The 25,793-nt window shown below is 39.5% G+C and overlaps 1 protein-coding gene across 6 annotated transcripts; it reads right to left on the bottom strand.

Annotated features, from left to right (window-relative positions):
* Positions 1-480: 480 nt before the first annotated feature.
* FNDC7 (fibronectin type III domain containing 7) lies at positions 481-25,516 on the bottom strand. Of its 6 annotated transcripts, XM_045027280.1 has the most exons (15): positions 25,358-25,516; positions 24,678-24,696; positions 22,804-23,061; positions 20,072-20,326; positions 18,514-18,774; positions 17,722-17,979; positions 14,021-14,275; positions 12,664-12,751; positions 12,494-12,543; positions 11,677-11,931; positions 10,532-10,786; positions 9,441-9,695; positions 8,534-8,563; positions 6,352-6,420; positions 481-648 (listed from the first exon to the last, which is right to left on the bottom strand). In XM_045027280.1, the coding sequence occupies exons 1-14, from the start codon at positions 25,481-25,483 to the stop codon at positions 6,389-6,391; spliced, it is 2,397 nt and encodes a 798-aa protein (XP_044883215.1). In that variant the 5' UTR covers positions 25,484-25,516; the 3' UTR covers positions 481-648; positions 6,352-6,388. The 6 variants fall into 6 exon arrangements, 5 of the variants coding, with proteins under 5 accessions (XP_044883215.1, XP_044883213.1, XP_044883216.1 ...); XM_045027278.1 differs by having other exon boundaries at positions 12,494-12,751; XR_006581613.1 differs by having other exon boundaries at positions 8,521-8,563; positions 12,494-12,751.
* Between the last annotated feature and the right edge of the window lie 277 nt (positions 25,517-25,793).

A 25,793-nucleotide genomic window follows, 5' to 3' on the forward strand; every position in this document is an offset into this window, starting at 1 on the left:
GAAGCGAGCACTCCGTAAAGCCAGAGCTGTAAATGTTGTAACAGTGGTGCCCACACGTCTGCCCGACATGTGGCAGAACATTTCGTGCCCGTATTGGCCTTATCAGCCACCTGCGGACGCACTGTGGACAGCTCACAACCTGCTAGATGTCAAGGTCTTTGAAAACGATGGACGAACATACATACATACTGAAAATATACATTAGAATACAGAAAAATCAGTTGTTTGTATGCCAGATAAAAGCTATGGCTCATGTTTGCTTATGACCCAAAAAGCAGGCTCAAGACCACTTATGTACATGACTAAGTTTAGAGACCCATGATTGAAAATGTTATGACTATGAAGAAAAACCTGCATTAAAACCTTTTTTGGGGAGGTTGGGGGGAGTTCAAACAGAACAACACTAATTTCTATATTCTCCTACCTTTTCAAACCCTAAATTGGAAATAAAAGCTAGCTATTTCTTACTAAGTAGTGCAATTCATTTATTTAAAAAAAATTTCCTAAAGAGGGAAACTTTTATTTGACAGTGAATAAAAATCATTTGTAATAATATTTTAGTACTGGTGTTCAGAATGTTCCATCATGCTTTGTGTAAGTGACCCGAAGTGATGATTCAGGTGCCCAATAGAGTTGCATAACTGTATTCTGTGAAGGAAAAAAAACTTAAATGTATGGTCTGCTTTCTAGTTACATAAATTAGTTTAAAGAAAAAGTCATTGTTACTGGTTGTGCATCAGCTTTTCTGAAGGCAAAACATGGTTCTCCCCCTCCATTCCTCCCCAATAAATACTGTACCTGTGTTACAGCTATGTTTATTAAACCTGAAAGAATGCTTATAATGTACTCTCCCCCATTATGGGGTGTTTTCTTTTTAAATGTCACTTAGGTTGTCCTGTGAAACTATATACACTGCCAATTTCACTTTTGTTTCTAATCAGTTTAGATTTTCCAGTTGTCAAGAACTAAAATAATGACCTACTGGAGTTTCCATACTGTATAGGTTATTTTATAAATAAATAGCTCCCAGAGAGAAAAGGGGAAATTCTAAGCTCTCATTCATGAAGCTTCCACAGCATCATTATGTAGGAATGTGGAGGGTTGGCTTCCTAACCCTGTTAGTCCAAAAGCTGTATAAGGTCTTGAGGGATCCACAGAGGCTAAGGCCAGTCCCAATGTCTGCATGCAGTCCTAGCCCTCCATGGCTACCTGGAACCTGCAGGAACTGTTGCTCCATCACTTTCCAAGCTGACTATTGCCCCCAAATTATCTCTAAGATGAGATAGTCACTTCATTCATAACCATGAAGTAGGAGAGCAAGGGTCAGCATTATTTGTGTGGTATGGATAACAGCCACTACTTCTCCAGCTGCAAAGCCTAGTCCTTGCCATAGAATTACAGCAAGGTGGTGATGGGGGGGGGGGGAAATGTCATGCCTGCTCACTCTCAAGAGCCACAAGCTGAACAGTCACCTCTGCTCAAAGAGGAGATTGGTAGGGGGATCTGGCCTTCTCTTTTCATTCTAATTGTGTCAAACATTTTAACATTAGGCCTTGAACCCTTTTTTTGGGTGGTTGGGGTGAGGTGATGGGTAAAATCTATTTTGTGGGACTAAAGTGCTGCCAAATATTTAAATTCAAATATTTAAAAAAAATTAATTCTGCTTTATTTCAACAGCAGTTCATTGACAAATTTCTAGAACTGTTTTTATTGCACGTAGACCAACTACTTAGCTTAACATTAGCAACCCACACGTAGCACCAGTACTGGATTTACCATGGTGCCATAGTGCCAGGCCCAAGCTCAGAAGGGGGGGCCATAACAGTTGCTTCCTCCCCTCTGCGGAAATGGAGCTTCAGAGCAGCCCAGATCCAGCATGGGATCTGAAAACCCACAGGGCCCTGGGAGATGTAGTTCCTTGGCCAGCTCCCTGCCTAGAGAGCTGGCCCTGGAGCAGGGAAGGAACTACATTTCCCAGCATTCCCTTGGCTGCTATCAACAGGGGAGGGAGTGGGGAAGCTGAGACCCCATGCACTGCACCTTGCTGTGAATGGAGAGCTGGCTGATAGAAGGGGGTGGCAGTGTGAATGGGGAACAAGTTTGCCCAAGGAGTAGAAGGCTTTGGCCCCGATATCACCCTCACAAGACTTCCCCAGACTGGCTTAAGGATGCTGGTGTGACCTCGCCTGGCAGCCCCCAAAAAAGGAACTGGGTGGACTAAATGGACAGTGCCCCCCTCTATCTGAAGCCTAGCAAGCAAGGTATGTGGATCACTAGAAGTTAAAATAAGTAAGGGAGGGGAGGCTCTACTAGAGGACCTGGGCAGCTTCAGATATGGTACAGGAGGATTTCCACTTCTGACCATGAAAATAGAAATTGACTTTTCCTTTCCAGATTTAGCTAATATTCAGAAAGGGAATCTAGCACCTGCCTTCCAGATTAGCACACCCTCAAAATTAAGGAGTGCTCAAGCTCAATTTGGGCAACTGTTACTTCATTTCTCCCAAATCAGATATGCTGATCCACTGTAATTTGCTGTAGAAAAAGTAGGATAAAATTGAGCAACAAATGCTGGGGTCTTCCCAGTGCTAACTAGGACTGGAATTGCTATTTTCAACTGCCATTACCTTTTTTGTTTGTTTGTTTGTTTGTTTGTTTGTTTAAAAGGAAGACAGAATATTGCACTGGCAAATTCCCCATAGAAATGAAGAATGGAACAAAAGAATAATAAAGGCACCTCAACTTTTCCTCATTTATGTAGGACAGTCTTATAATAAGGATCCAGATATCTTCCAGTTGCACAAGCTGAAAATTGTTCCACTTTACTGCAGTTCTGTGCCCATGCAGGAACCAGTCCTGTCTGTGTTCTGTGCACATCCAAAATTCTTACTGAATTCAGAAGTGCCTTGCTTTTGTAACCATACTACCGGATATTTTCAGCCCTTGTAAGCAAAGCAGGTTTACATTTAGTAATTGGGTGGGAAGCCTCTCAGAAAAAGTTAGGTGCTGTAGGAGGTGTTGCTTATTCATTAGGTAGTGTGAGACCTTCCTGTTACAATAGTAAACCAGTGCCACAGGGAATGCACTTTGCTCCTAGAGTCTAGAATGGGGTCCTTTGCTTCTATACACAGCCCATAAAGACAATGAAAAGACTCCCACTCACTTCAACAGGCTTTGGACAGAACTGATTATACACAGGGTAACTCCACTGTCTTTACAGGGTCCTGGTCTCACAGTGTGTGTGTGTGGGGGGGATATAAGCTTGTTGCAGAGCTGCTGCTCAAGGATGGGAACCTCCTGTCACCCCCAGATTCCAAAATCATTCAGGCTGCACTTTCTGCATGACTATGTGCTAGCTGAGGGGTGTGTGGGAATTGGTGGCCTCTGCTGCAGGTGATGGGAATTTCAGCTATTTAAAGCCATGGCCTAGAGGAGGGAAATGCCTAACTCCACAGTCTGCAGCTGCCTAGGGCCAGGACTGAGGATTTAGAGTCCCTAGTGCTGCCATTGCAAGGTTCAAGCAGGCTCAGCCTGGAATTGCCACCCCTCCCTTGACTAGTAGCTGCAGCTATCTAAGGCTGGCCTCTGGCAATTGGCCCCATGGCTATAGCCAGAGAAGCTACAAGTGGCTCTGTGACTACCGGGGGCCATTAAGCTAGAGCAGATAAAGAAACTGGAATTGACCTCTGTTCCTTGAGGTCACCAGCAGGACAGGAATGTCAAGGGGAGCAGGGAAAGAGGAAGCAGGTCAGGCTTGCAGCGGGAGAATAGCCCCAGCTGGTTGGGCAGCATGTCCAAAGTAGAAAGGAAACAAGCCTGGGGAGAGGTGGTGGTGATCAGGTAGCAGACTAGCATGTAGATGGGAGCAGGAGGAGAAAGGCTGGTGTCTTCAGATTCCCAAGGGCTAAGTCCTCACTTTGGGGAAATGGTGCTTGGAGGTGGTTTGCTCAAATGGCAGGATGGAATTTGTCAGAATTTATCAGGTATCTGCTGGCTTTAGAACTTTGAGCTGAGACTAGGACCACATGCAGTGACTGGTGACATAGGGTGGTACTGGAGGCAGGGCTTTAGAGGGTCTGAATTAGGAAGGAGATAAATTTGTGGGGAGTTTCCCTGATCACTATGAAATTTCTACTCACTCTGGACACTGGTAAACCCACATGGGTGTACAGCTCAATGAGAAAAACTGGGGGCTGAGGAAGCTGTGTATGGCAATGCATAGTCATGTAGCGGTGCATGATCAAAATGAAAAATGTCTCAGATTCAGTACTGGGTATACTATGGCACTGCCACACCAGGCCCACACTTGGAGCCCACAGTGACTACATAGGGGCCCACAAAAGGTTAATCCCACCCTGCTTAGCGCCCCTGTACAGCTCTTATTATTGACTGTTGTGACAAAGCTCTGTCCTTGTCTCTGTAGGTCCCATGTTTCCTGGTGGATTTTGCTAGCCTCAGAGGCTCACTGTGACCTTCCACATAGCCCTTCTCTCTCTAGAGAGAAAGGTCACAGCCTACTGAGCCATTTTCATCATAAGCCAGTGAGGGATGTGAGGAGAAATTATCCTCCCTTGCACAGTCTTTGTTGTCTCCCAGTCTCAGTGATTAATCGGGGGGGGGGGGGCGCAGAGGGAAGAGCCTAGGGACCCAAATAGTATCAGCTATGGTAGCTGATACTTTAGAAACAAGATGCATACAATTCCCTAGGCTACTTCCCTACAGCAGCCCCCACTTCCTCAAGCTCCACTTCACCCTTACCTCAGGGCCTCCTTCCTTGTGCCTGATACAGTATGTACTGCTTAGTCTCTCCAACAGTGCAACTTCCTCACATGCACACCCACCTAACTAACTGGGAGGTTTTTAACTAGTTTCAGCAAGCCCCTGATTGGCTTCAGGTGTCCCAATCAACCTAGCTGTCTCCAATGCTTTCTGGAAGATCTTAATTGGCCCCAGGTGTCTTGATTAACCTGGAGCAACTGCCATTTGGTTACCATGGTAACGGATTTGTTTAGCCTGGGGCTAACATACCTGTTTCTCACAACTTTCCTATAGCCATCTGGCTTTGCCCTGTCACACTGCATTACAGGGAGATTTATGGCCCCAGATAGTTCTGTGCACATTTCTAATGAACATGTGTCCAGTAGGAGATGTATGTCTTCATGCTAAACTTCCCCAAAGATTGGGGCTGCTCACATCTGGGGGTTTGGTTTTGATCCACATCTAGCTGTTCTAGGGCTGCCAAGGGGAGTTGTATGGGAAGCAGGGAGGGTTTGTGGCTACTGGCAAGCAGGACGAGTCAGAACTGCTACCTACAATGACTCCATTGCCCTCAGACCAAATGCAGCAGGGAGTGAGTGATACAGAGCAGTAGTGGGAGGTTGGGCTTCCTGATTCAATTCAGCAGAGGCAGTAAGCAGGTGAGTGCAAGGCCGGTGCAACCCATTAGGCGACCTAGGCAGTCGCCTAGGGCACTAGCATTTGGTGGGGGGCATTTCGAGTCCTTCAGCGGCAACTGCAATGGCCGGATCTTCGGCCACCCCGGGCGTCGTCCTCTTTTAGGCGGAGGGAGCTGGGGCACGGGGGCACAGGGAGGGCCACCTGCAGCAAGTAAGGGGGGGCATGGCACTCAGGGGAACCGCTCCCCACCCCAGTTCACCTCTGCTCCGCCTCCTCCCCTGAGCACGCCGCCCCGCTCTACTTCTCTCCCTCCCAGGCTGACAGCGCCAAACAGCTGATTGGCGCCGCCAGCCTGGGAGGCAGGAGAAGTGGAGCGACGATGGCGTGCTCAGGGAGGAGGCGGAGCAGAGGTGAGCTGGGGTGGAGAGCTGCTGCATAGCTCCCTGGGCCGGGGGGAGCTGCCGTGGGGGGCGCCACAGGGCAGAGGGGGGAAGCTGCTGCAGGGGGGCACATCAGGGCGGGGGGGTGGAGAACTGCCACAGGGCTGGGGGGTGCAAGATGGAAGCTTCACCTAGGGCACGAACCATCCTTGCACCCACCCTGGGTGAGTGTGGGATCTCAAGTCTCCTCACCTGCTTGGAGTTATGGGGCTCTCAATATGAAAGCAGCATGATATTAGGAAAGGACTAATGAGGTAGAGAATGGCTCTTATTGAAAGGGGGATAAGAGCAGAATTATGCAGTGTAGAAGAACAGACCTCATTGGATGTGGGGTTGGACACAATACAAGGTATCCCTAATGAGTATACTGGTCCTCAGGAGGTTAATGCAGTTTAATAAGGATGAGTGAATTTATCTCTAGGGTCCTAAGGATTCATAAAAGTTAAAAACATTTAAATTCATTTAGTATATCCCAATTACAGTTGTGATTCAAGTAACACAAACTTTTTCTTACCTGCTTGTCTGAACCAATGATTCCATCCAGAAAAATGTTATTCTGCACTTCTCTTTCCTCTATAGATCACTACAACAAAAATTCAGAGGGTTAAACAAAATCAGGTGAGAGAAAAACATAAATGACCAACACATTCAGTAAATGTTTGAATCGTTGCTTATGCCGGTGTCCCCAGCAGTTTCAGTCAGGAAACTGAATGGAAAGATTGTATTCATTTGAAACCACACAAAAAAATTAGAGTGGACCATACAGTGTCACCAATTTGTTAGCAGAAAGTAAGTGGTGCTTCAAAAATCGGTGGCACAATATACCTCAATTTAATTAATAATTGTAACTTGGCCAGGCTCTAAATGATAGAACACACACTTTCAAAAAGTGCCCTGGACTCTTTGCTGACCATGACTGGTTCAAACCTCAGTTTTAGGTCTCATGCAAGAGTATAAAAGTCTTGCAGCACCATGCTGGGCTACTGGGACAGTACAGATTCAGAGGGTATAATGTTCCTTAAATGAAACACCTACACCCTTCTGCTAGCACTCTGTTTTTCAAGGTTTTCCATCTAAGTGCTGACGGCCTGACACTACTTGGCTTGTAAGAATAGTGAGAACACAGCCTGATGTGGTATGGCTGCAGGCCAAAATATAGGTAATATTTGTAAAACATACTCATAATGTAATTTTTCAAGCTATATATAGTTATTTTTCTGTGTAAGTGGTGATTGGAGTCAAACTTAAGTCTATTTTTAGTTTAAGAATATATGATGTTGTTAACAAGTCTTTATCTGAATGAGTTTGGAATGGTCCCAATAAACAAGAGAGGTGAAGCCTCAGATGGGCACCATCCTCAACTAAATGCCAGTAAAGCCTTTAACCACACCACACCAATCATGAGTTCTGTATGAGCCACATATGTTGGAGAAAAAGTATTGTAGGAATGTTTTTGTGAGTTTTACAAAATTAGGACCATTTTCTGGTAACCCTATGCCTGTAAAGCTAGCTGCCAGGAATCCAACTGTGCAAGGCTCAAAGGAAGCCATCTCCAAAAGTTGTAAAATAACTTTTCGGTATATAAAAGTGACATAACTTTAAAGTGTAGTGTCTCTAACCCTGGAAGGGCAGAGGTAAGTGCTGGTTCTGATTAGAAAGGAGAAAATCTCCTTAATAATATAAAAAGCTCTTGCTTCTACCTCTGTAAGGCTGTGAGAGCTCAAACTTCACAGCTGTGGCATTTAGAAAATGCTGTTAGTAGCTCAAAGCTGAATCTTGCCTCTCCCGGGTCTCAGAGAAGTGTAATTTGCGGGTGTGAATTGCACATTTGGGGAACAATGATGAAATATTTCCCTGACATGTTTTTTTTGTTTGTGGCTGGTTGAAACTCCTCAGAATTTTGGAAAGTTAGACATCCAGTCTTGATTTAAAGATTTTAAGTGACAGAATACCACATCCTTATGGAAGATGTTCCAATGGTTTTTACTCACTGTTAAAAATTTGCATTTTATTGAGCACTGGGCAGATAGACACAAGATAAATGTATGACATGTCTGTGCTGTTATAATATGTCTTCAGTTAATTTCATGGATCTCATTTGGACATATGTGTAAGGCCAGATTCTCTCACTAGTTTAAGTCATTTTTTGCGCAGGGTGAATACCATATCGGGGAATCCTCTGGTTTTCTACAGCTGGCATACACGTGCTTTGCCAACCTCCGTTACAACTGTAGTAGGGGCTGTGGCCAGGAGAAAATGGACATGGCTAGGATTTCCCAGGACCTCAGCAATCCCTGGCTGTTATAAGAGCCCTTTGGCAGACATTGTAATTAACAGCAGCCTTCTGGCTGTTCTAACTTACACTGGAGGACTGGATTGGCACAGAGCAACCCCAACATGAGGGCAGCAAAACCATCTTTGCACACTCCCTCCTGAATCATACTGTGTGCTTCTTAGCTCCAGCGGAGGATCTATCTAGGCCATGGTATATATGTTTTATACAATGTAGCTTATAGAAGTTGTAATACATATTATGTTGGGAGTAAATATTTTATCTATGATAGAATTAAGAGAGTCCCCCTGCCAGAAAATAATATATGTTATTTAAAAGTAAAGTACTTTTCATTCTAAGAGAAACATATCTCACTAGAACCACAATATTCATTAAAGGTGAAATACTGACAGCATTCTCGTACCCATTCCAACAGAACTTCCAGAGCAAGTCACTAGAATGAAATACAAAGAAGAGGCATGAAAGTTAAGTTAAGCTGAAAAACATTAGCAATTTGTATAGTAAGGGCCATATTATACAACTAGGCAAGCTCATTAAAGTTTAGTATGTTTAAAAATAATTTCATAATGGATTTGAATGTCTATCATGAAAAAATAAATCATTGTTTGTTTGGCTTTTTGTTCAGTGCTTCTAAGATACTTCTGCTAATATGAAGCATAATTTTTACAGGAAGACTGTAGAGACAGTTTGTCTTTATAAGGGTGGCTCATTAGTGTTGCTTCTGATTTTTTTTAATTAAAAAGAGAGCATTAAGGTATTTGAAAACCAGTACATATGAAGAATTATATTAATTTAAAAGCAGATTAAGAAGAAAAATAAGAGTTTGGTACCCAGCAACTAAAACTGATCCCCAAGAGTAAATAATGCTGTAAAAAGCAGCCTTGTTGTGCATTTTATTGTCATTCCTTTCCATCTACATACTAACCACTAGTATCCAGACTCAACACACACAGCCCTTTGCTCCAATACTGATTATTCATGTCAGGATCAAGAGAAATTCATGTGAATTGGGGTGTGTCATTTTACTGCCAAATACATAAGCAGAAAAATGTCCTTGATTTCTAAGCCCTGGCCCAGAAATGCACCTCATGTTTCAAGACTGTAGGGTATTCTTTTTGTGGGTTATGTGGTGAGCCAGCACTGGGATAGAAAACTTCTGCTCCATGCTGTATCTTTGTTTCCTCTGATTCTGGAATATGACTAGGCACAACTATAAGCCAGAATTTGGCCCTATATAAATAGTCTATAAATTACACTGAAATGCATCTAACAAAATATACATAGTTAAAAAGTCTATAATTGAGTTTTACCTGAATATATTTTTTTAGGGCAAAATGGAAGCTTTGATCCTTTCTCAGGAACTGGAGAAACTACCACTGTATAGACATCCCCACAAGGTATCTCGGTGACATCACAATAACTCAAACCTGAAGGAGGGGTACAGGTGAAATTGCCTTTTGATCCATATAGATCTGTACTTATCAACCCTGCAGAAGCGTGCCAGTATATTCGGATACCATTATTGCCCAGTCTATATAATTTCACCCCAGAAGGACAGCAAGCACCTAATAAAGAAAATAAATAAGATTAAGTCTAAACTACAGATTATGCTTGTTCTTGAAAGGAAATTATAAATTTTCTTAACAGGTTTCATGCCTGATACCTACATTCGAACTACAAAGGTTCATCTTCTCACACAAAGTCAAGGTAATTGTACAAGGCAATGGTGGGAAATAAGGGAATGAAAGTCGCCCTCCAAACTCCCAAACAGGCTGTGGGGCTGGAATACAGCGCCTCTCCAGACACTGTTTAGTATCATACATTGGAATACTGGTCTCTATTGTGCCCCACCCACTATGGGGAATGTTAGGGTACTGGATTCAGACAATTGTAGAACCTCTTGCCTCTCTGTGTCCTTAGCCTCTGCCAGAAGCTGGGAATGGGCAACAGGGGATGGATCACTTGATGATTCCCTGTTTCGTTCATTCCCTTTGGGGCACCTGGCACTGGCCACTGTTGGAAGACAGGATACTGGGCTAGATGGACCTTTGGTCTGACCTAGTATGGCCGTTCTTATGGTCTCTCTCATCTCGAAACTTCAAGTAGATATTGGCTTGTTTGGGTCTGATGTGCGGCCCCCTTCCATAGTGCACAAAGGGTACAGAAGTCTCCTTGCACAGTCTGCCTCAGCCCCCCACAGTGCAGCTCTACCATGATGTTTAAGTGGTACAGAGGGCCTTGCATGAATTTCATCCTAAGTATATTTAACTATTTAAAACAGGGAACTGCAAGGGTTTTAGCAATTTCCTTAATCTCACATACAACCTTGATATGAAAATAAATCATCCACCTACTATACTCTAATTTTTTTTCTTTTCAATTCTGTTTATCGTTTACCTACTGGAAGAATAGTCTTGATATGTGCAGTCTGAGGCCAAACCAGTTTCACTAATCACTTTCAGAGACACTGTATAGTTGGTGCCACATGTAATGCATCCCAGGAGACAGTGGTTTTGGAGAGTGTGGCACTTGGCTGGTCCTTTTGGTGATTCCAGTATTGTTATGTATGTCTTTGCACCAGCCCCAAAAGACCAGCTGATATTTGTTATAGACTGCATCACTTGAGTTACTGTCAGATCATTAGGGCAACAAGGAGCTTAAAAGGAAACAAAGAAAGGGAGATCAACTTTATTGTGTCCACTGAGGTCCTATGCAGATATTTTTGTCAATGATTTTGTTTTAGAAATAGTTTATTTAAAATCTACTCAAAAACAGCCAGTTTTGTCAACCACATTTTTCTGATCTTAAGGCTTGATCCAGCTCTAGTTGAAGTCTGTGGGAGTCTTTTCATTAACTTCAGTGGGAGAGGGGTCAGGCCCTTGGGAAGAAAAATAATCATAGTAGCAATTTTAAAAAAGAGGAAAACTAAGTACTTTTTAGGTAATGTTACCAAAATAGTCAGATATTAAATTTCAGCATGCTAACATCTAATCTAACATGCTAAATTTCAGTAGCTAACATCTAATATATAGAATAACAACATAAGATAAATGACTTATTCCTTCTTCACCCATTGTGTGAGACAGTTATTACCCCAGGATTATTGTGTGATGATTGTTCCAGCTGGTAGATCTTGGTAATAAAAAAATGTCTACAATGCATCATCAGAATCTCAGTGGTTTTCTCAGCCACATTAAGGATCAAAGTGCTGAAAAGGAAGCCATGCATTGCATAAAGAGATTATGCCATTATAGCTTAATTAGCAGTGACCCAGGAAACATAAGTACCTGTATTTGGGTTTATCAGCAGGATTCAGCTACTAAAGAGTAACGATCTCTCTCTCTGTCTCTCTCACACACACACACACACACATTTGTGCAGATGCCATTCCATTCAGTAGGAAAGAGTAATACATGTAGATACATTGTGGGAAAAAAAACCACATGGACATAGAGATTCACACATTTAGCACAGAATTTATATATATATATATATATATATATGATAAAGGTTATATTTTCAATTTACATATTGATTGCTACGTACCTGTCTCTAAAGGAACATTGTAACTAGGTAAGCTCTGCCCTGCTGTTGTAATTGCCACAGCACTAATAGAGAAAACTGATCCACAGGGAAGACCAGTTATGCTACAGGAATTTCCAGAACTTGTGCAATGCCACAATCCAACCTCTCCTCTAGCAGTAACAGTGTATATAGCGTCATCATTATTGGCCTGCCAGTGCACACTAATTATGGAAAGATCATCCTGTGAGATGTTTTTTATTTCAGGACTGCATGGAGCTGAAAGAGTTTAGATAGAGGAGATTTAAGATGTATTGTTAACAGTACGTAGCTATACAATATAAAATGGAAGTTATGTCAATAGCTGCAGATTATTGTAGATATTTGACAAACTCATTCTGACAGTGATATCCTAGTCAATAATCTTTGAGTAATTTGGAACAGTTTATGAACATATAAACTTTAAATGAGTTTTACAGGGAAAAACTCTTGAAAAACTGACATGTTAAGGTTTTGCATATAAATATAAATACTGGAATCATAAATCTCATTTTCAGAAGTGCTGATTACCTAGCAGCTTCCAACCTCGCCACTTACTGAGGTGCCTGGTTATGGATTTAGGAATCCAATCTTAGGCACTCATTTTTTAAAATCTTGACATTAGATTTTCTTTTCATTTGCAACTATGAGTTATAATAACCTTTCTTAGCACTCACATTATGTTTTCCACCTTCAAAGCACTTTATGACTGTTAAGTAATTATTTTACTAACTACAACAACAACAATGCAAACAGCTAATTATTCTGTGTGTTAAGAGATGTGAGAAAAATAGCCATATACCTGTTGCCACATATTTAGATACACATGATGTATTGGTGCCCCTGATTTCACTGTAAGAATACACAGTGATGTTATACTGGGTGTTACACTGCAATGCAGTCAGGATGCAAATTGTGGCAGTGTCATGACACAATACTACACCAACCCCATCAACAGCTTTTGTTTCATACATTTCAGCACCACGGACAGGAGACCAGACAATTTCAACTGTATCGCTGGACACAAACACTGGGTAAAAGTCACTGGGGCAACAAGGTGCTAAAAAAGCCAAAACAGAGAGGAAATGTCAACAGCGCTCATGAACTGAAAAATATTACATATTAAACAGGGCAGTGACTTGTTTACACAAACACTTCTTATATGAAACCTCCATTATCAAAATTTAAAAAATGAATTATGTTCCCCACATTGAAGTCCTTCATTTAGCCAAAACTTAATCTATCAAAAAAAAGTGCCATGTCCCTCATGATATCTGGACAAAGAGAATTCCATTGCATACTCTTTTTTTATAGTCAAAGTGTACTCTGACATCTCTTTAGTGTCCCTACAATAGCATTCAGTAATAATCCATTAATCTGAAATAATACTGTACACTTATGTTGCACCTTCCATTTGAGGTTCTCAAACATGTATGAATCGCCAAACTAAGCCTCATAATCAGATATTTCCCCATTTTACACATTGCAAAACAGGCACAGGGAAGGTAGGGACTTACCCAAGATTACACAGTAAAGCTATGGCACAGCCAGGGCTAGAATTCAGATATCTTGACTCCCAGTCCTGTGCATCCATAACATTATCCTTCCCCACCTTTTGAACATGTTTTAGAATGACTGAATGATCAAACCTTGTAATTTATAAGCTGGTGGCATACTTGACTGATAAACTGTCTATTCAAATAAACATTGACTACGCTTTAAAGTTTAACCCTTTTCCTTTTAAAAATATATATTTACTAAAGCACTGGTAATCATTGTTAATTTGGGCTGGTCAAAATTTTTCATCAAAAACATTTTTTTCCAATGGAAAATTGGGTTTCTGACTAATTTTTTTGGTGATAAGTATCTGCTTTCTGTAGAAAATGTTGACTTTCTGTTGAAAAACTGAACACCAAAACATTTGCATTTATAGGCCAAGTTCCACAGCCACCCTACATCTCCCATGACACACCATGGCCAGGGACTTTGAAGATGTACTGAAGTAAATCAGAAAGAGAGGAGAATGTGGTGTATTATGGGAGATGTAGCCCACCAGGGAGCCCAACCCATACCGGAAAATAGGAGCATGTGGCACTTGCATGACAATTCCCACGGAACACCAAGGCACCATTTCAAAATCTAAATGCTCTGTTTTAAACTAAAAGTTTTCTGTCCAAAATTTGGGGTAGCAGCCAAAAATTTTCACCTTTAAATTCCTTACCAAAAATTGATATTTTCTGCAGGAAAAAAAACATTTTCCAACTAGTTCTATTGTTAATACTACTAGGGGAATCACCAAATATGTTTGCATAAACAAAGTGCTACTTACAAGTTGTATAATTGAATATATCCCCTAAAGGACTCTGTCCTGCCTTGTTATATGCGAAGACACTAATGAAGTAGGTGAAACCACAATCTGATTGGAAGTGGCATTGGGTATGGGATGTGTTGCAGTGCACTTCCAAGCCGTCATCGCTTTTCACAAAAACCACATAATAATCTCCAAGATCTACATTAGACCATGACACTGACAATTTACCAGGGTTGTCCTCTTCTATTGTTATACTTCCTGGTGCACAAGGAACTGAGAAACCAGATTTAAAACAAAAACGGGGGGAAGGAAGAGGTTACAACTGTACTCACAGGATTTTATTTAAGCAACATTTTTACTACACAAAGATCAATGAAAGATATATAGAATTTGTGTGATATGTTTCGCTTGAATAGTTGGCACATGTCCAGTTTAGAAAAGAGCAACTCATCTGGATTTGTAAGGATACTGGGATGACGTGTATGTGATTATTTTAACATGGTGCTTGTTCATAACATAAATTATGTGTGTGGGCTGTCAGTTAATTGCAGTTAACTCACACGACTAACTCAAAAAAATTAATCGTGATTAAAAAATTAATTGTGATTAATGGCACTTATAACAATAGAATACTAATTGATACTTATTAAATATTTTTGGATGTTTTTCTACATTTTCAATATTGATTTCAATTACAACACAGAATAGAAAGTGCACAGTGCTCACTCACTTTATATTATTATTATTACAAATATATGCACTGTAAAAATGATAAAAGAAATAGTATTTTTCAATTCACCTCATACAAGTACTGAAGTGAAATCTCTTTATCATGAAAGTGTTGGTTACATAACTGCACTCAAAACCAAAACAATGTAAAACTTTAGCGCCTACAGATCCACCCAGTCCTACGTTTTATTCCGCCAATCGCTAAGACAAACAAGTTTGTTTACATTTACAGGAGATACTGCTGCCTGCTTCTTATTTACAATGTCACCTGAAAGTGAGAACAGGCATTCATATGGCACTTTTGTAGCCGGCGTTGCAAGTTATTTACATGCCAGAGATGCTAAACATTCATATGCCCCTTCCATGCTTCGGCCACCATCCCAGAGGACATGCTTCCATGCTGATAATGCTCATTAAAAAAATGTGTCAATTAAATTTGTGACTGTACTCCTTGGGGGAAGAATTGTATGTCACCTGCTCTGTTTTTACCCGCATTCTGCATATATTTCATGTCACAGTAGTCTTGGATGATAACCCAGCACATGTTTGTTTTAAGAACACTTTCACAGCAGATTTGACAAAATGAAAAGAAGGTACTGATGTGAGATTTCTAAAAATAGCTACAGCACTCAACCCAAGGTTTAAGAATCTGAAGTGCCGTCCAAAGTCTGAGCAGGACGAGGTGTGGAGCATGCTTTTAGAAGTCTTAAAAAAGCAACACTCTGATACGAAAACGACAGAACCCAAACCACCAAAAAAGAAAATTAACCTTCTGTTGGTGACATCTGACTCAGATGATGAAAATGAACATGCGTCAGTCTGCACTGCTTTGGATCGTTATCAAGCCGAACCCATCATCAGCATGGAAGCATGTGCTCTGGAATGGTGGTTGAAGCATGAAGGGATATGTGAATCTTTAGTGCATCTGGCACGTAAATATCTTGCAACGCCAGCTACAACAGTGCCATGCGAACACCTATTCTCACTTTCAGGTGACATAAACAAAAAGCAGGCAGCATTAACTCTGAACTTCATCAAAAGCTTGGTCTTTTTGCTTAGGTTTTATTTTATGATGGCATCCGAAAATAACACTCACAAATGAGGACCATGTGGTTCATTGATTTAATAACGTTTCCCTTTTCCCTTCCTGGTTCAGTGGTTTACAAATTCAGTGTAGTGGTGCCACTCTAGCTGGAAATGGAGACTTGTCAATCTTGTCACCAACCAATTTTGCATTATCATTATTAATCATCATCCTCTGTATTTATGGTAGCACTCACAGACCCACTCAGGACCCTGGCTCCATTGTGGTCGGCATTGTACAAACAGGAAAACGTGGTCTTTGATATAAGAGTAACCCAGGACAAAAATAACAGGAGCACTGGAGGTCAGAACCGGGTATGTTGGCAGAACTTCATAATATTTTGCATTTATACAACATATTTTTTGAAGAATTTCAATCCATTTTTCAAATACGCTCACATTAAATCTTACAAACACTCCTGTGCAGTAAGTTAGGGTAAGGTGGCAGCATTATAAACTGAGGCACAACTAGGTTAAATGATTTTTCCAAGGTTGCAGAGTGACTTTGTGGCAGGAACAGAATACAAGTCTCCTGATTCATAGTCCTGTGCTTTAATCACCAGATTATCCTTTATCACTCAGTATTGGGAAGCTTGCACACCATATTGGGCCTATTCTCCTCTTACTTTGACCAGTTTTAGACTGGTGTAACTCTACTGACTTCATGGGAGTTGCTTCTGATTCTCACTGGGGTGAGAGGAAAATCAAGCCTGTTGTATCTGCCAACTAAATATGCCATTCTCAAAATAATCCAAAGAAATAAAAATAAAGTTAGCACAGGATTCAGAGGGTAAATGTGAAGCTTCATGCATGAAGTACAACAAATGTTTCAGAATACACACTGTTAAGTGCCACAATAACATGATAGCCACAGAAACAGGCTTTTTTTTCAACATAGGGATTAATTTTCTTATAAAAGAAACACAATATCTCAATATTTAACAGGAGCAACAGAAGCTCCAGTAGAGGTCACACTCAAAGACAAGGGTCTTTCTCCTCCTACCTCCCCATAAATGATAGTCCAAGTTCACCCAGGGTCTGCATAGTTTTCAATAGCACAGATCCTGACATATGGCCTTGGAAGTGGAAATTCTGCAGGAGGAGGTAATGGTGAAGGTGTCTACAATATCCCCTTCACTGAGGGACTTGAAACCAACCCCCAAAAGAGGATGGCAGTGGCTAAGAAGGGGACATGGCCAGAGCAGCCAGGGGATGCACCTCTACTCATGTACCCATAAGGAAATTTAAATTGGCCTTCCCTGGAATAATCCCTAGCGGGCAATGGTGGTAAAATACTGCCTGCCCTCCTCTGGGGGAGAAATCTCCAAGAGATGCGAGAAGCCGGGCTGATGAAGGCAGGTGCAATTTGTATCACCTGTAAAGATAAAATTGGCCTAATGCTGATTTCCCCAAACTTTAAAATATATAATAATTAAAAAGCTAGAAATAAAAATATGTTTATATACACACGATGGACTGGATTCTTCTCTGTGCTACTTTGACTTCAGTGGAGCTATTTCAGATTTATATTGGTGTCACTGAGAGCAAAATACAGCTCAATTTATTTAAAAAATATTTTTCCATAAAGTAAAATGCAGTTTTTCAGTGCACTGCTTTATGGAAACATCAGCACTTAAAAGAATGCTGCAATGGACAACCACGATGAGGCAGTTTATATACATAATAATGGAATCTTTTAAAATAAGGTGTGAGTGTAATACCATTTGAGGGCCAGACATTGACAGTATTTAACTGTTCTGAAATATCTTAATGATTAGTATAGCAAACTCTCTTAAAACTATTTAATATTAAGCTAAAATTTAGGCAACTTTTGCTTTCTTCTTTCATTTTATGGCAAAAGAGAAAAAATATTATGGGCTATACAAGGGTCACTATAGTTCACATACCAGTTTTTAAACTCACTGCATCTGTAGGTTTACTGGATCCAGCACCGTTACTGGCTACAACATAAACAGAATACTCAGATCCACACTGGAGTGAAGACAAAGGGCAGGAAGTGGAAGATGTGCTACAGTTCAGTTTGGAGGCTCCGCTGCTGGCTGTCACACTGTAATTTAAAGTTCCCTCTGTTGGTATCCAAGAAACAATGGCCCTCAAAGTTCCACTGTCAAAAGCAACTTGAACATCTGATGGTGCATGAGGACCTACATTAGTTAGAAACAACTGTAAATACACTTAGTATCTGGCGTTTTATAGAGATGATCGTCAACCAGATCCCTGAATCCAAACATCATCACATTTTGGGAAACATTATATCCAAATGTAACTTTTGTGGCATAGGCCCCAGCCATCTTCTTACACCTATTACAGTTACACAGATTTTTTTAAATAATTACTCTAATTTTGCTCTGACAAAAATTTCTGATGAAATTTTAATATTTATATAAATATTAATGGACATATCCTAAGTTCCTTTACTCAGTTCTTGCTTAGGCAAAACTTTAATTGAAGTCAATGGTAGATCTGCCTAAGTAAAGCTTATAAAATTTGACCATGTCCTCTAGAACTTTCCTGAACCTAGAATTGGCATAAATTGTCATAGCTCCATTTGGACAATTTACACCAGCTGAGGATATACCCCCAATGTGTCTTGTCAAAAACACACATACTACTATCAATGGCATTTTAAATTATAATTTTACACTAACTTTGGTTTCAGAAGAGAAAACAGTTCTTACTTGTTATTTGGTTTAACGTGAAATCATCTCCAGGTATTCCATTAATGTTCCAGGCATGTGCCTTGATGGTATAGAGAGTTCCTGGATCTAGACTGGTAAATACCAAGGAAGTATGGGTGGTGTTCTCTTTCATCATACTGCCTAAACCATCTGATCTCATGATGGACACAGAGAATCCAACTGCCATATATACAGCTCCCCAGCTCACCACTATGGAGTCGTAACTTGGAGAACTTACAGACAGGACCGGAGCAGCCAAGACTGTTAATTACAAATATACATTAACTATTGGGATTTTCATTAATAGCTATGCTGTCTAAAAGCTAGAAGAGCCAAATTCAGCATAGGGTAAACAGAATCAACTTTCATGGATGTCTCTGGGCCAAATTCAGTGGTGATGTAAATAGTATAAGTTGATCAGAGAATAAAGTGGTAAAGTTAGCATAGTTTGCACCAATTTACTATTTAATAGACTTGCATAGTGAAAGTGACTGGCACACCAAAGGGTGAAAAGTGGATGAGTGCAGCAAGAAAAGCAACTAAAAGGAGTGTGTGAGGTCAGTTAGATTCACTTATTTTGTCCTATTATCTTACACCCTCCTTTCAATTGCTTCCCCACCCCTTGCACCCCCTAAGAATGTCAGTGTACATCTTCTATTAGAAGGTAAAGCCACAAGGTTACACTGACTCACTAAACAATATATAAAGAAATACATATAAACGTTTTACTGGCATGGGTTTGGACAGCTATATTACTTGTGTCATGCGTAAGTTATGCAGGTCATCCTAAATGGGTTCCAATAATTTTTTTATACCAAGGCCAACTGGCCTTAGAGAAAAATTACAACTCACACACTTCAGAAATCTATACAATTTACCCTATTTTGCCCTAAATTTATACCTAAATTTGCCCAGTCTCTCAATGCTGTGTCCCACAGGCAGACTGGGAATCTCTCTTTCCTGACTGTATAAAACTCCCATTTCTAGTTTTCATAGGACATTAGATATCAGACTTTATCATTGGTTCAGGCCTGAATACTGTTCATCTTGAGCCAAAGCCAAATTCTGAGAACTGGTCAAATATGAATGATAAATGCAATGTATCATATGGCACAGTAATATATCAGCTGGGTATCACCACTACATGCATGGGTCTATGTCTACTTTTCACTTATATAACACCTTCCACCCAAGGACAGTAAAGCTCTTTGAAAACATTAAGCCTTAATGTCATTATTCACATTATACACATGAGAAATTAAAGTATAGAGGCATTAAGTACAGAAGCAGAGCTGAGAACTGAATTCAGAAATCCAGTCCTATACACTGGCCATGAGGCCACTACATCTATATACCTATAATTATATTCTTGAACACTGCAATGGTGATATGTTCAATATTTAAAATAAAAGATTGCACTAATTCATCTCCAGTAAATGCTTGAACTACTTTTACTTTCTGTACTAGAATTTTAAAAGATACAGTTAGAAAATTCCATGAGCCATATATGTTATGCACTCTAGTAATATGAGAGTTGCTATATAAAATCAAAAGCTACCTGTCTTTGCCTTCTTTGAAGGTGAAGGTAGGCTTCTTCCTCCAGCGTTTATAGATCTGATGGTGATTTTGTACAGTGTATTAGCCTTCAATCCTGTCACCGTGCCTGGTGAATTTATGACTATAGTTTCAATGGAAGACTCTCCATCCTGTGCAGTCAGTAGATAACTGGTAGCCCCAGGAACAGCTGCCCATTCCACTGTGATACTGTTGCTCAGTTTTGAATAAGCTTGGTCAATAACAGGTATCTCAGGAGCTAAAAATGAAATTATGGTAAGTTAAAAATCCATAATCATGTTCAAATATAAGGACCTGCTGCTGTCAGGTGCTAAGTGCATTGACCATTTTGCAGGAGGTGCTCAGGATAACTGGGATGTAATTTCTTTGATACTTCTAATTTGACTTCTCTAAATCAAATAGCAAATTTAAATTGCATACAAATATAATTGATTTTATTTGTGCCATGAAACAAAAGAAATGTTTGTTCAGTGTCCACAGTGCAGTTAGCAATGAAAAACTGCATCTACTGTAGTTAGCACTGATGATATGCAATTTATATATATACTCAGATTGTTCTTTAAAGGGGAACGGTGGTACATTAACTAATTCAGTTGGTCTGACTTTGGAGAACGGTTGTTTTGTATAGTCACTTGGGTAGTTCCTATCCTGCAAATGTGTCATTCCTCTCTGTACCTTACTGAGTGATGGCGCTGGGTTTTGGTCTCCCTAACTCTGAGCTATAGCTACTATATCTTAATCTAATCTAATCTAATCCAATCCATCACGTTCCTAATGACCAGCTGCCAGAAAATCAAATGTTTAAAAGGCTGTAAAAAGTGGGCCAAATTCATCCTTAAAGCATTGACTTCATTAGAGTAGCATCAGGGATAAATCTGGCCCAGCATGGCTTCAGTCACCAGAATATTGCAGCCCTCTAAGGAGATCATCTGCTAAATTGAAGAAGAGAAGATGCTAAATTACTCTGCATCTTTGGGGACACTTGTGCCCCTCTACAGTCTTTCAAACAAACTGTGACTTACCTGTGTAAAATGTGCTACTACTGCAGCTTTTAAACAAGTTTAAATACATACTAACAATACATGCAAGACTGGATTTATTTTAGATCATTATTGAAGTTACTAATGACGATACTAACCTTTTGATCATGGTCACACTAGATAATCTAAGTGCATCTTTCCCATGTTGCTCTGTAGCCAATCAGTCCTAGAAGGTGTTCGTATTATAATCAACAGGAAATAGCTTTGCTTTCTACAAAACAATCTAAAATGGGAAGACTGATACTATATGTTAAATACTGCAACTACAGGAACCTTTTTCTAATAGTCCTTAGTGTGAGCCATTCAGAAAACTAAATGTCATATACTTCAGTCAGACAAGTACCTAGCTATAACTCTCCCAACTAAACTGCAGTAATCAGGATTTTTGGCCCTGAATAAGCACATATAGCAGGTTCCATATGTCGCAAGGCTGCAAAAGACCAAAAAGAGCAGGAAACTTCATAAAATGGATGAAAGTGATCCAATTGCACTAACTGTAAAGGGAAAATGTATCCAGAATGTAAGCTTGCACCAGCACAACTACCAATTTCAAGGCAACTAACGCACGAGTTCAGAGACTTTGGCAGCAATTACAGGAGTAATATTTTCACAAGTATGAACTCTTGAACAATATCTCTACTGTATTAGGCCCAAATATTTTTTCATTCAGCATTAGCTAGGCATGTCCCCTTTTCCACCATTTGTAAAAATTACAAAAAAACCCTATTTTCTACATTTCTACATTTTTCTTTTAAAATATTGTGCAAATTTAAATTAAGTCTATAGGAGTTTGTCTGATAAATGACTGCAGGATTTTACCCTTAATCGGGGACCAATCCTGCAAAACTTCCACATAGGGAACTCTTATTCAAGTCAAAGGGAGCTGGGTGCCCACGGGGCTTGCAGGAGTGGATCCATAGTATATTATTTATTTCAGAACTGCATTACAGAGCATTAAAACATTATGATATTTCTTCCATGACTGAGGTAACCAAGAGGTGAAAAAGAGGTAGATTATATTCTAAACTTTCAGGGTGACCATAACCATGAATTTAATTTTAGTTATTTCCTCAATAAGATGAAAATTTTGAAATTTTTGAAAAGAAAACAAGGATATTTCTAAAGTTTTTCAATTAAATTTTGTTAAAAGGAATTTCAAATGATTGATTTTTTGAAAACTAAATATCAGTTATGGAACAGGGAATACTGTCTATCTAGGTTCTTCTATAATGCCCAAGGCTAACTTAAACAGTACAGAATCAAGTTCTAAATGGAAATAAAATGTCAGTTTTTCACATTTATATGACCCCACTTTTGTGTTCTTGAATTAAAAACAAGGCAGCTGATTTTGAAAGTTGTGATTAGGTGAGAATTGATGCAAGGGACACACACACACACACACACACACACACACACACACACACACACACACACACACACACACACACACACACACACACACACACACACACACACACACACACACACACACACACACACACACACACACACACACACACACACACACACACACACTCTGAAGTCAGTGGGAAAACTTCCATGGACTTCAATATGAGTAGGAGTCAGCCCTAAAAATCAAATAAAACATACAGGGTGAAATCTTGGCCCTACTGAAGTCAATGGAATTCTTGTTAGCAACCCATCCCATACTAACCTGTTAACTGCTTAGTCTGTGCTTCCGCCAGGATAATTCCATTCTTATCAATGGCTTCCACTTTTACAGTGTGGACAGTGTTGGGAGTTAGTGAAGTAAGAATTCCTATAACAGGAACATCACTGAAATGTGCCAACAAAGAGTGGCCTACTGTATTCCTGGGGGTTGCTGTGATTCTGTAGGAAAAGGCTCCTGAAAACTTGGACCATCTGAGATAAATGTTTCTTGATGTCACATTATATATGGATATAGAGAAACCTACAAAAAATACCACACCAATTTTAGTCTTTGAAACCTGAAATAGACTACTGGGCAAACTGTTTGGACAAGACTCTTTCAAATGTTTAAGTAGCCTGATTTTCAGAGGGCAGGTATTCAACACTTTTTTGGCAATCAGGCCCCTTTAAGGGGCCTCAAGAATGGTACCCAAAATAATCTCTTTTGAAAATTAAATTTTGCATTAAATTATAATTGAAATTATTTTTCTGCTCATTTCTGTCACCCATTATACACTGTAGTGTACAGTGTCACCAGCTCTCATGATAATATTGCAAGTCTCACGATAATTGCTATTTTACTCAAGCCCCGGCTACTGGAGCTTTCTGAATATTTGAAAATCTCATCTTTAATTTAAAGAAGAGTTTCTAGCTCTCATGGTTGCAGAAAAAAAGGATGAAAATGTGACCCAAGTATATCCTAAGGCTTAAAAACCAGAAGGCAAATAAAAAGAAGCCAAAATTTAGTGTTAGTTTTTTAACTCTCATGATTTGTTAACGTCTGACGTTGGCAACACTGCTATTATTTACATATGGCTTTTGTAATCTTGCAAATAGTGGGACTAATCCTACCACTCTGTGCATGGAAACCCCTCTGACATCAATGAGAGTTCCACACATGAATAGCTTGCTCAATCAGGCCTGTGGTTTATAAAATCTCTGTGAAAAGAATACAGTATGCTGAATTAATTGCCCAAATACTGTAAAAACATCGAGGAGTCCTTGTGGCACCTTAGAGACTAACAAATTTATTTGGGCATAAGCTTTCGTGGGCTAAAACCCACTTAATCAGATGCATGGAGTGGAAAATATCATAGGAAGGTATAAATACACAGCACATGAAAAGATGGGAGTTACCTTACCAAGTGGGGGTCAGTGCTAAAGAGACAATTCAATTAAGGTGAAATGGTCTATTCACAACAGTTGACAAGAAATACAACTCTGAAACCTATCACCAAATACTGTAGTAACTTTATGGCAATATGTAATGGTTAGGACTCTAGAATATTGTAATATATACTAATATGTACTGCCACAATGTATATTAAATGGACGACTTGTAAGAGCCCAATCATGCGTTCCTTCCTCAGCCAAAACTCACACTGCAGTCATTAGGAGTCCTGGGTGCATAAAGAACGCAAGATTGAAGAAAAGGAAAAGGGAAATTGTGTGGCGTATTTATCTTTAATTTTGAAAATCAAACAAAAATTATGCTATTTTAAGAGGGCCAAAGTATCAGAGAAAAGCATGCACACACTGAATAGATTGTGTAGATAATGGGTATAGTCTGAGAAGGTACTGTTCAGTGCAAACTGAGTGTAGCCTTAGGTAAGTGTCATATTGTAAGAAGTATATTAAAGTTTATGCAAATGTATAGTAGCATAGGTAACTATTTTTCAAAGAGTTTTTTTTAATTATATCATATAAAGAAACATGATTCTTTACATTTTTTTAGTCTGATTTCACTTTAGTTAAAAAACTTTTGTTTGCAACATTACTAGAATTTAAAAATCAATTTGGATTAGTAATCAGAGATTTCTCTGTTCTTTAGTGTCCATCTAAAAATGAACTGGTAAAAATACCTTTTTAAGACTTTACCTGTGTTAGCTGAAACAATCTGAAAAGGAAGATATAGAGCATTAGAATCACAAACCGAAAAATTATTTTGTGAAAAGGGAGAACATTTAACTTTTATCAATAATAACAATGACTTCTTTAAAATTATATTTTGTGAACATAGCTTACTAATGTGCAATTTTACTTATTTTTTCAGTTTATTTAAGCATGCAAAGGTATGTACAGTAGTAAGGTAAATCTATGAGGCTGTTACTAGTGAATTTAACATAGGTATGCAGCTCACATTACTATTTCATTATCCTCTCTGAATCTGGCCATTGATCCAGAAGGGAAAGTTTGCAGTTGCTGACAGACTTTGAAAGACACTGTGTTCTAAAAGTATAATAGCATAGTTTTTCTGTGGGTCTGTTACGAGTCTGGGAAAAAGTAATTGTGTAACTCTTACAGAAAACATAATAATCAAAAATAAGAATAAACATTTGATAAATAGGGTGCTTTTCGTTTATTTTTAAAAAGGACATGTCATTCTTAAAAATGTTTGAGAGCAAAATTAAACTCACCATTTCAAGACTGATGAGGATAAATCCAATAAGTACCAAAGGTTTACCTTTTCCACTGCACATCTTGTCAGACAAAACTTTTATTCCACACTTTGCGTCTGGATGTGATCAATCAGATACCCCATAAAGAACAGTAATCACCTCACTACAGTTGTTGTTAAGACTAGTCTTTGAGACAGTGGAAAGAAATATTTGTCTGTAGCTCCTCCTCCCCTTTTCTGGATGGTTTATAAGCAGCTGCAAGGAATATTTAGTGAAATGAAGCATACTGCATCCAACTGAAAATGCAGAAAATGTTACATGGGAAGACTGTATTCTGTTCTTTCCTCTGTTACACAGGTGCAATTCCGATATTGCACATATGCACCTAACAGATTGCAAAATTGAGCCCAGTTTAAATAACTATGTTGGAATTTGGTCTTACTGGTTGAAGTTCATTATATATTGTGATACTATTTCTACCAAATGCCATCTCTTTTTGTTCAGAATTATGCTTGGGTTTTGTCTCCTATTTTAATAGGAAAATGTCATACTATAGTTAATAATTTGAGGAAGTATCTTTCTTATACTTCTTTGT

Source organism: Mauremys mutica, chromosome 8, assembly GCF_020497125.1.
Source record: "Mauremys mutica isolate MM-2020 ecotype Southern chromosome 8, ASM2049712v1, whole genome shotgun sequence".
Lineage (NCBI taxonomy): Eukaryota > Metazoa > Chordata > Testudines > Geoemydidae > Mauremys > Mauremys mutica.

What these genes read in the sequence shown, in the direction of transcription:
- FNDC7 (XM_045027278.1), bottom strand. Translation starts at nt 25,483, where the DNA reads ATGCTTCATTTCACTAAATATTCCTTGCAGCTGCTTATAAACCATCCA. An exon ending in TGCAGTGAGTTTAAAAACTG is followed by an intron (nt 14,276 to 17,721) that starts GTATGTGAACTA and finishes CTGGTTTCTCAG; the next exon opens with TTCCTTGTGCACCAGGAAGT. An exon ending in CAATGTTCCTTTAGAGACAG is followed by an intron (nt 10,787 to 11,676) that starts GTACGTAGCAAT and finishes TTTCCTTTTAAG; the next exon opens with CTCCTTGTTGCCCTAATGAT.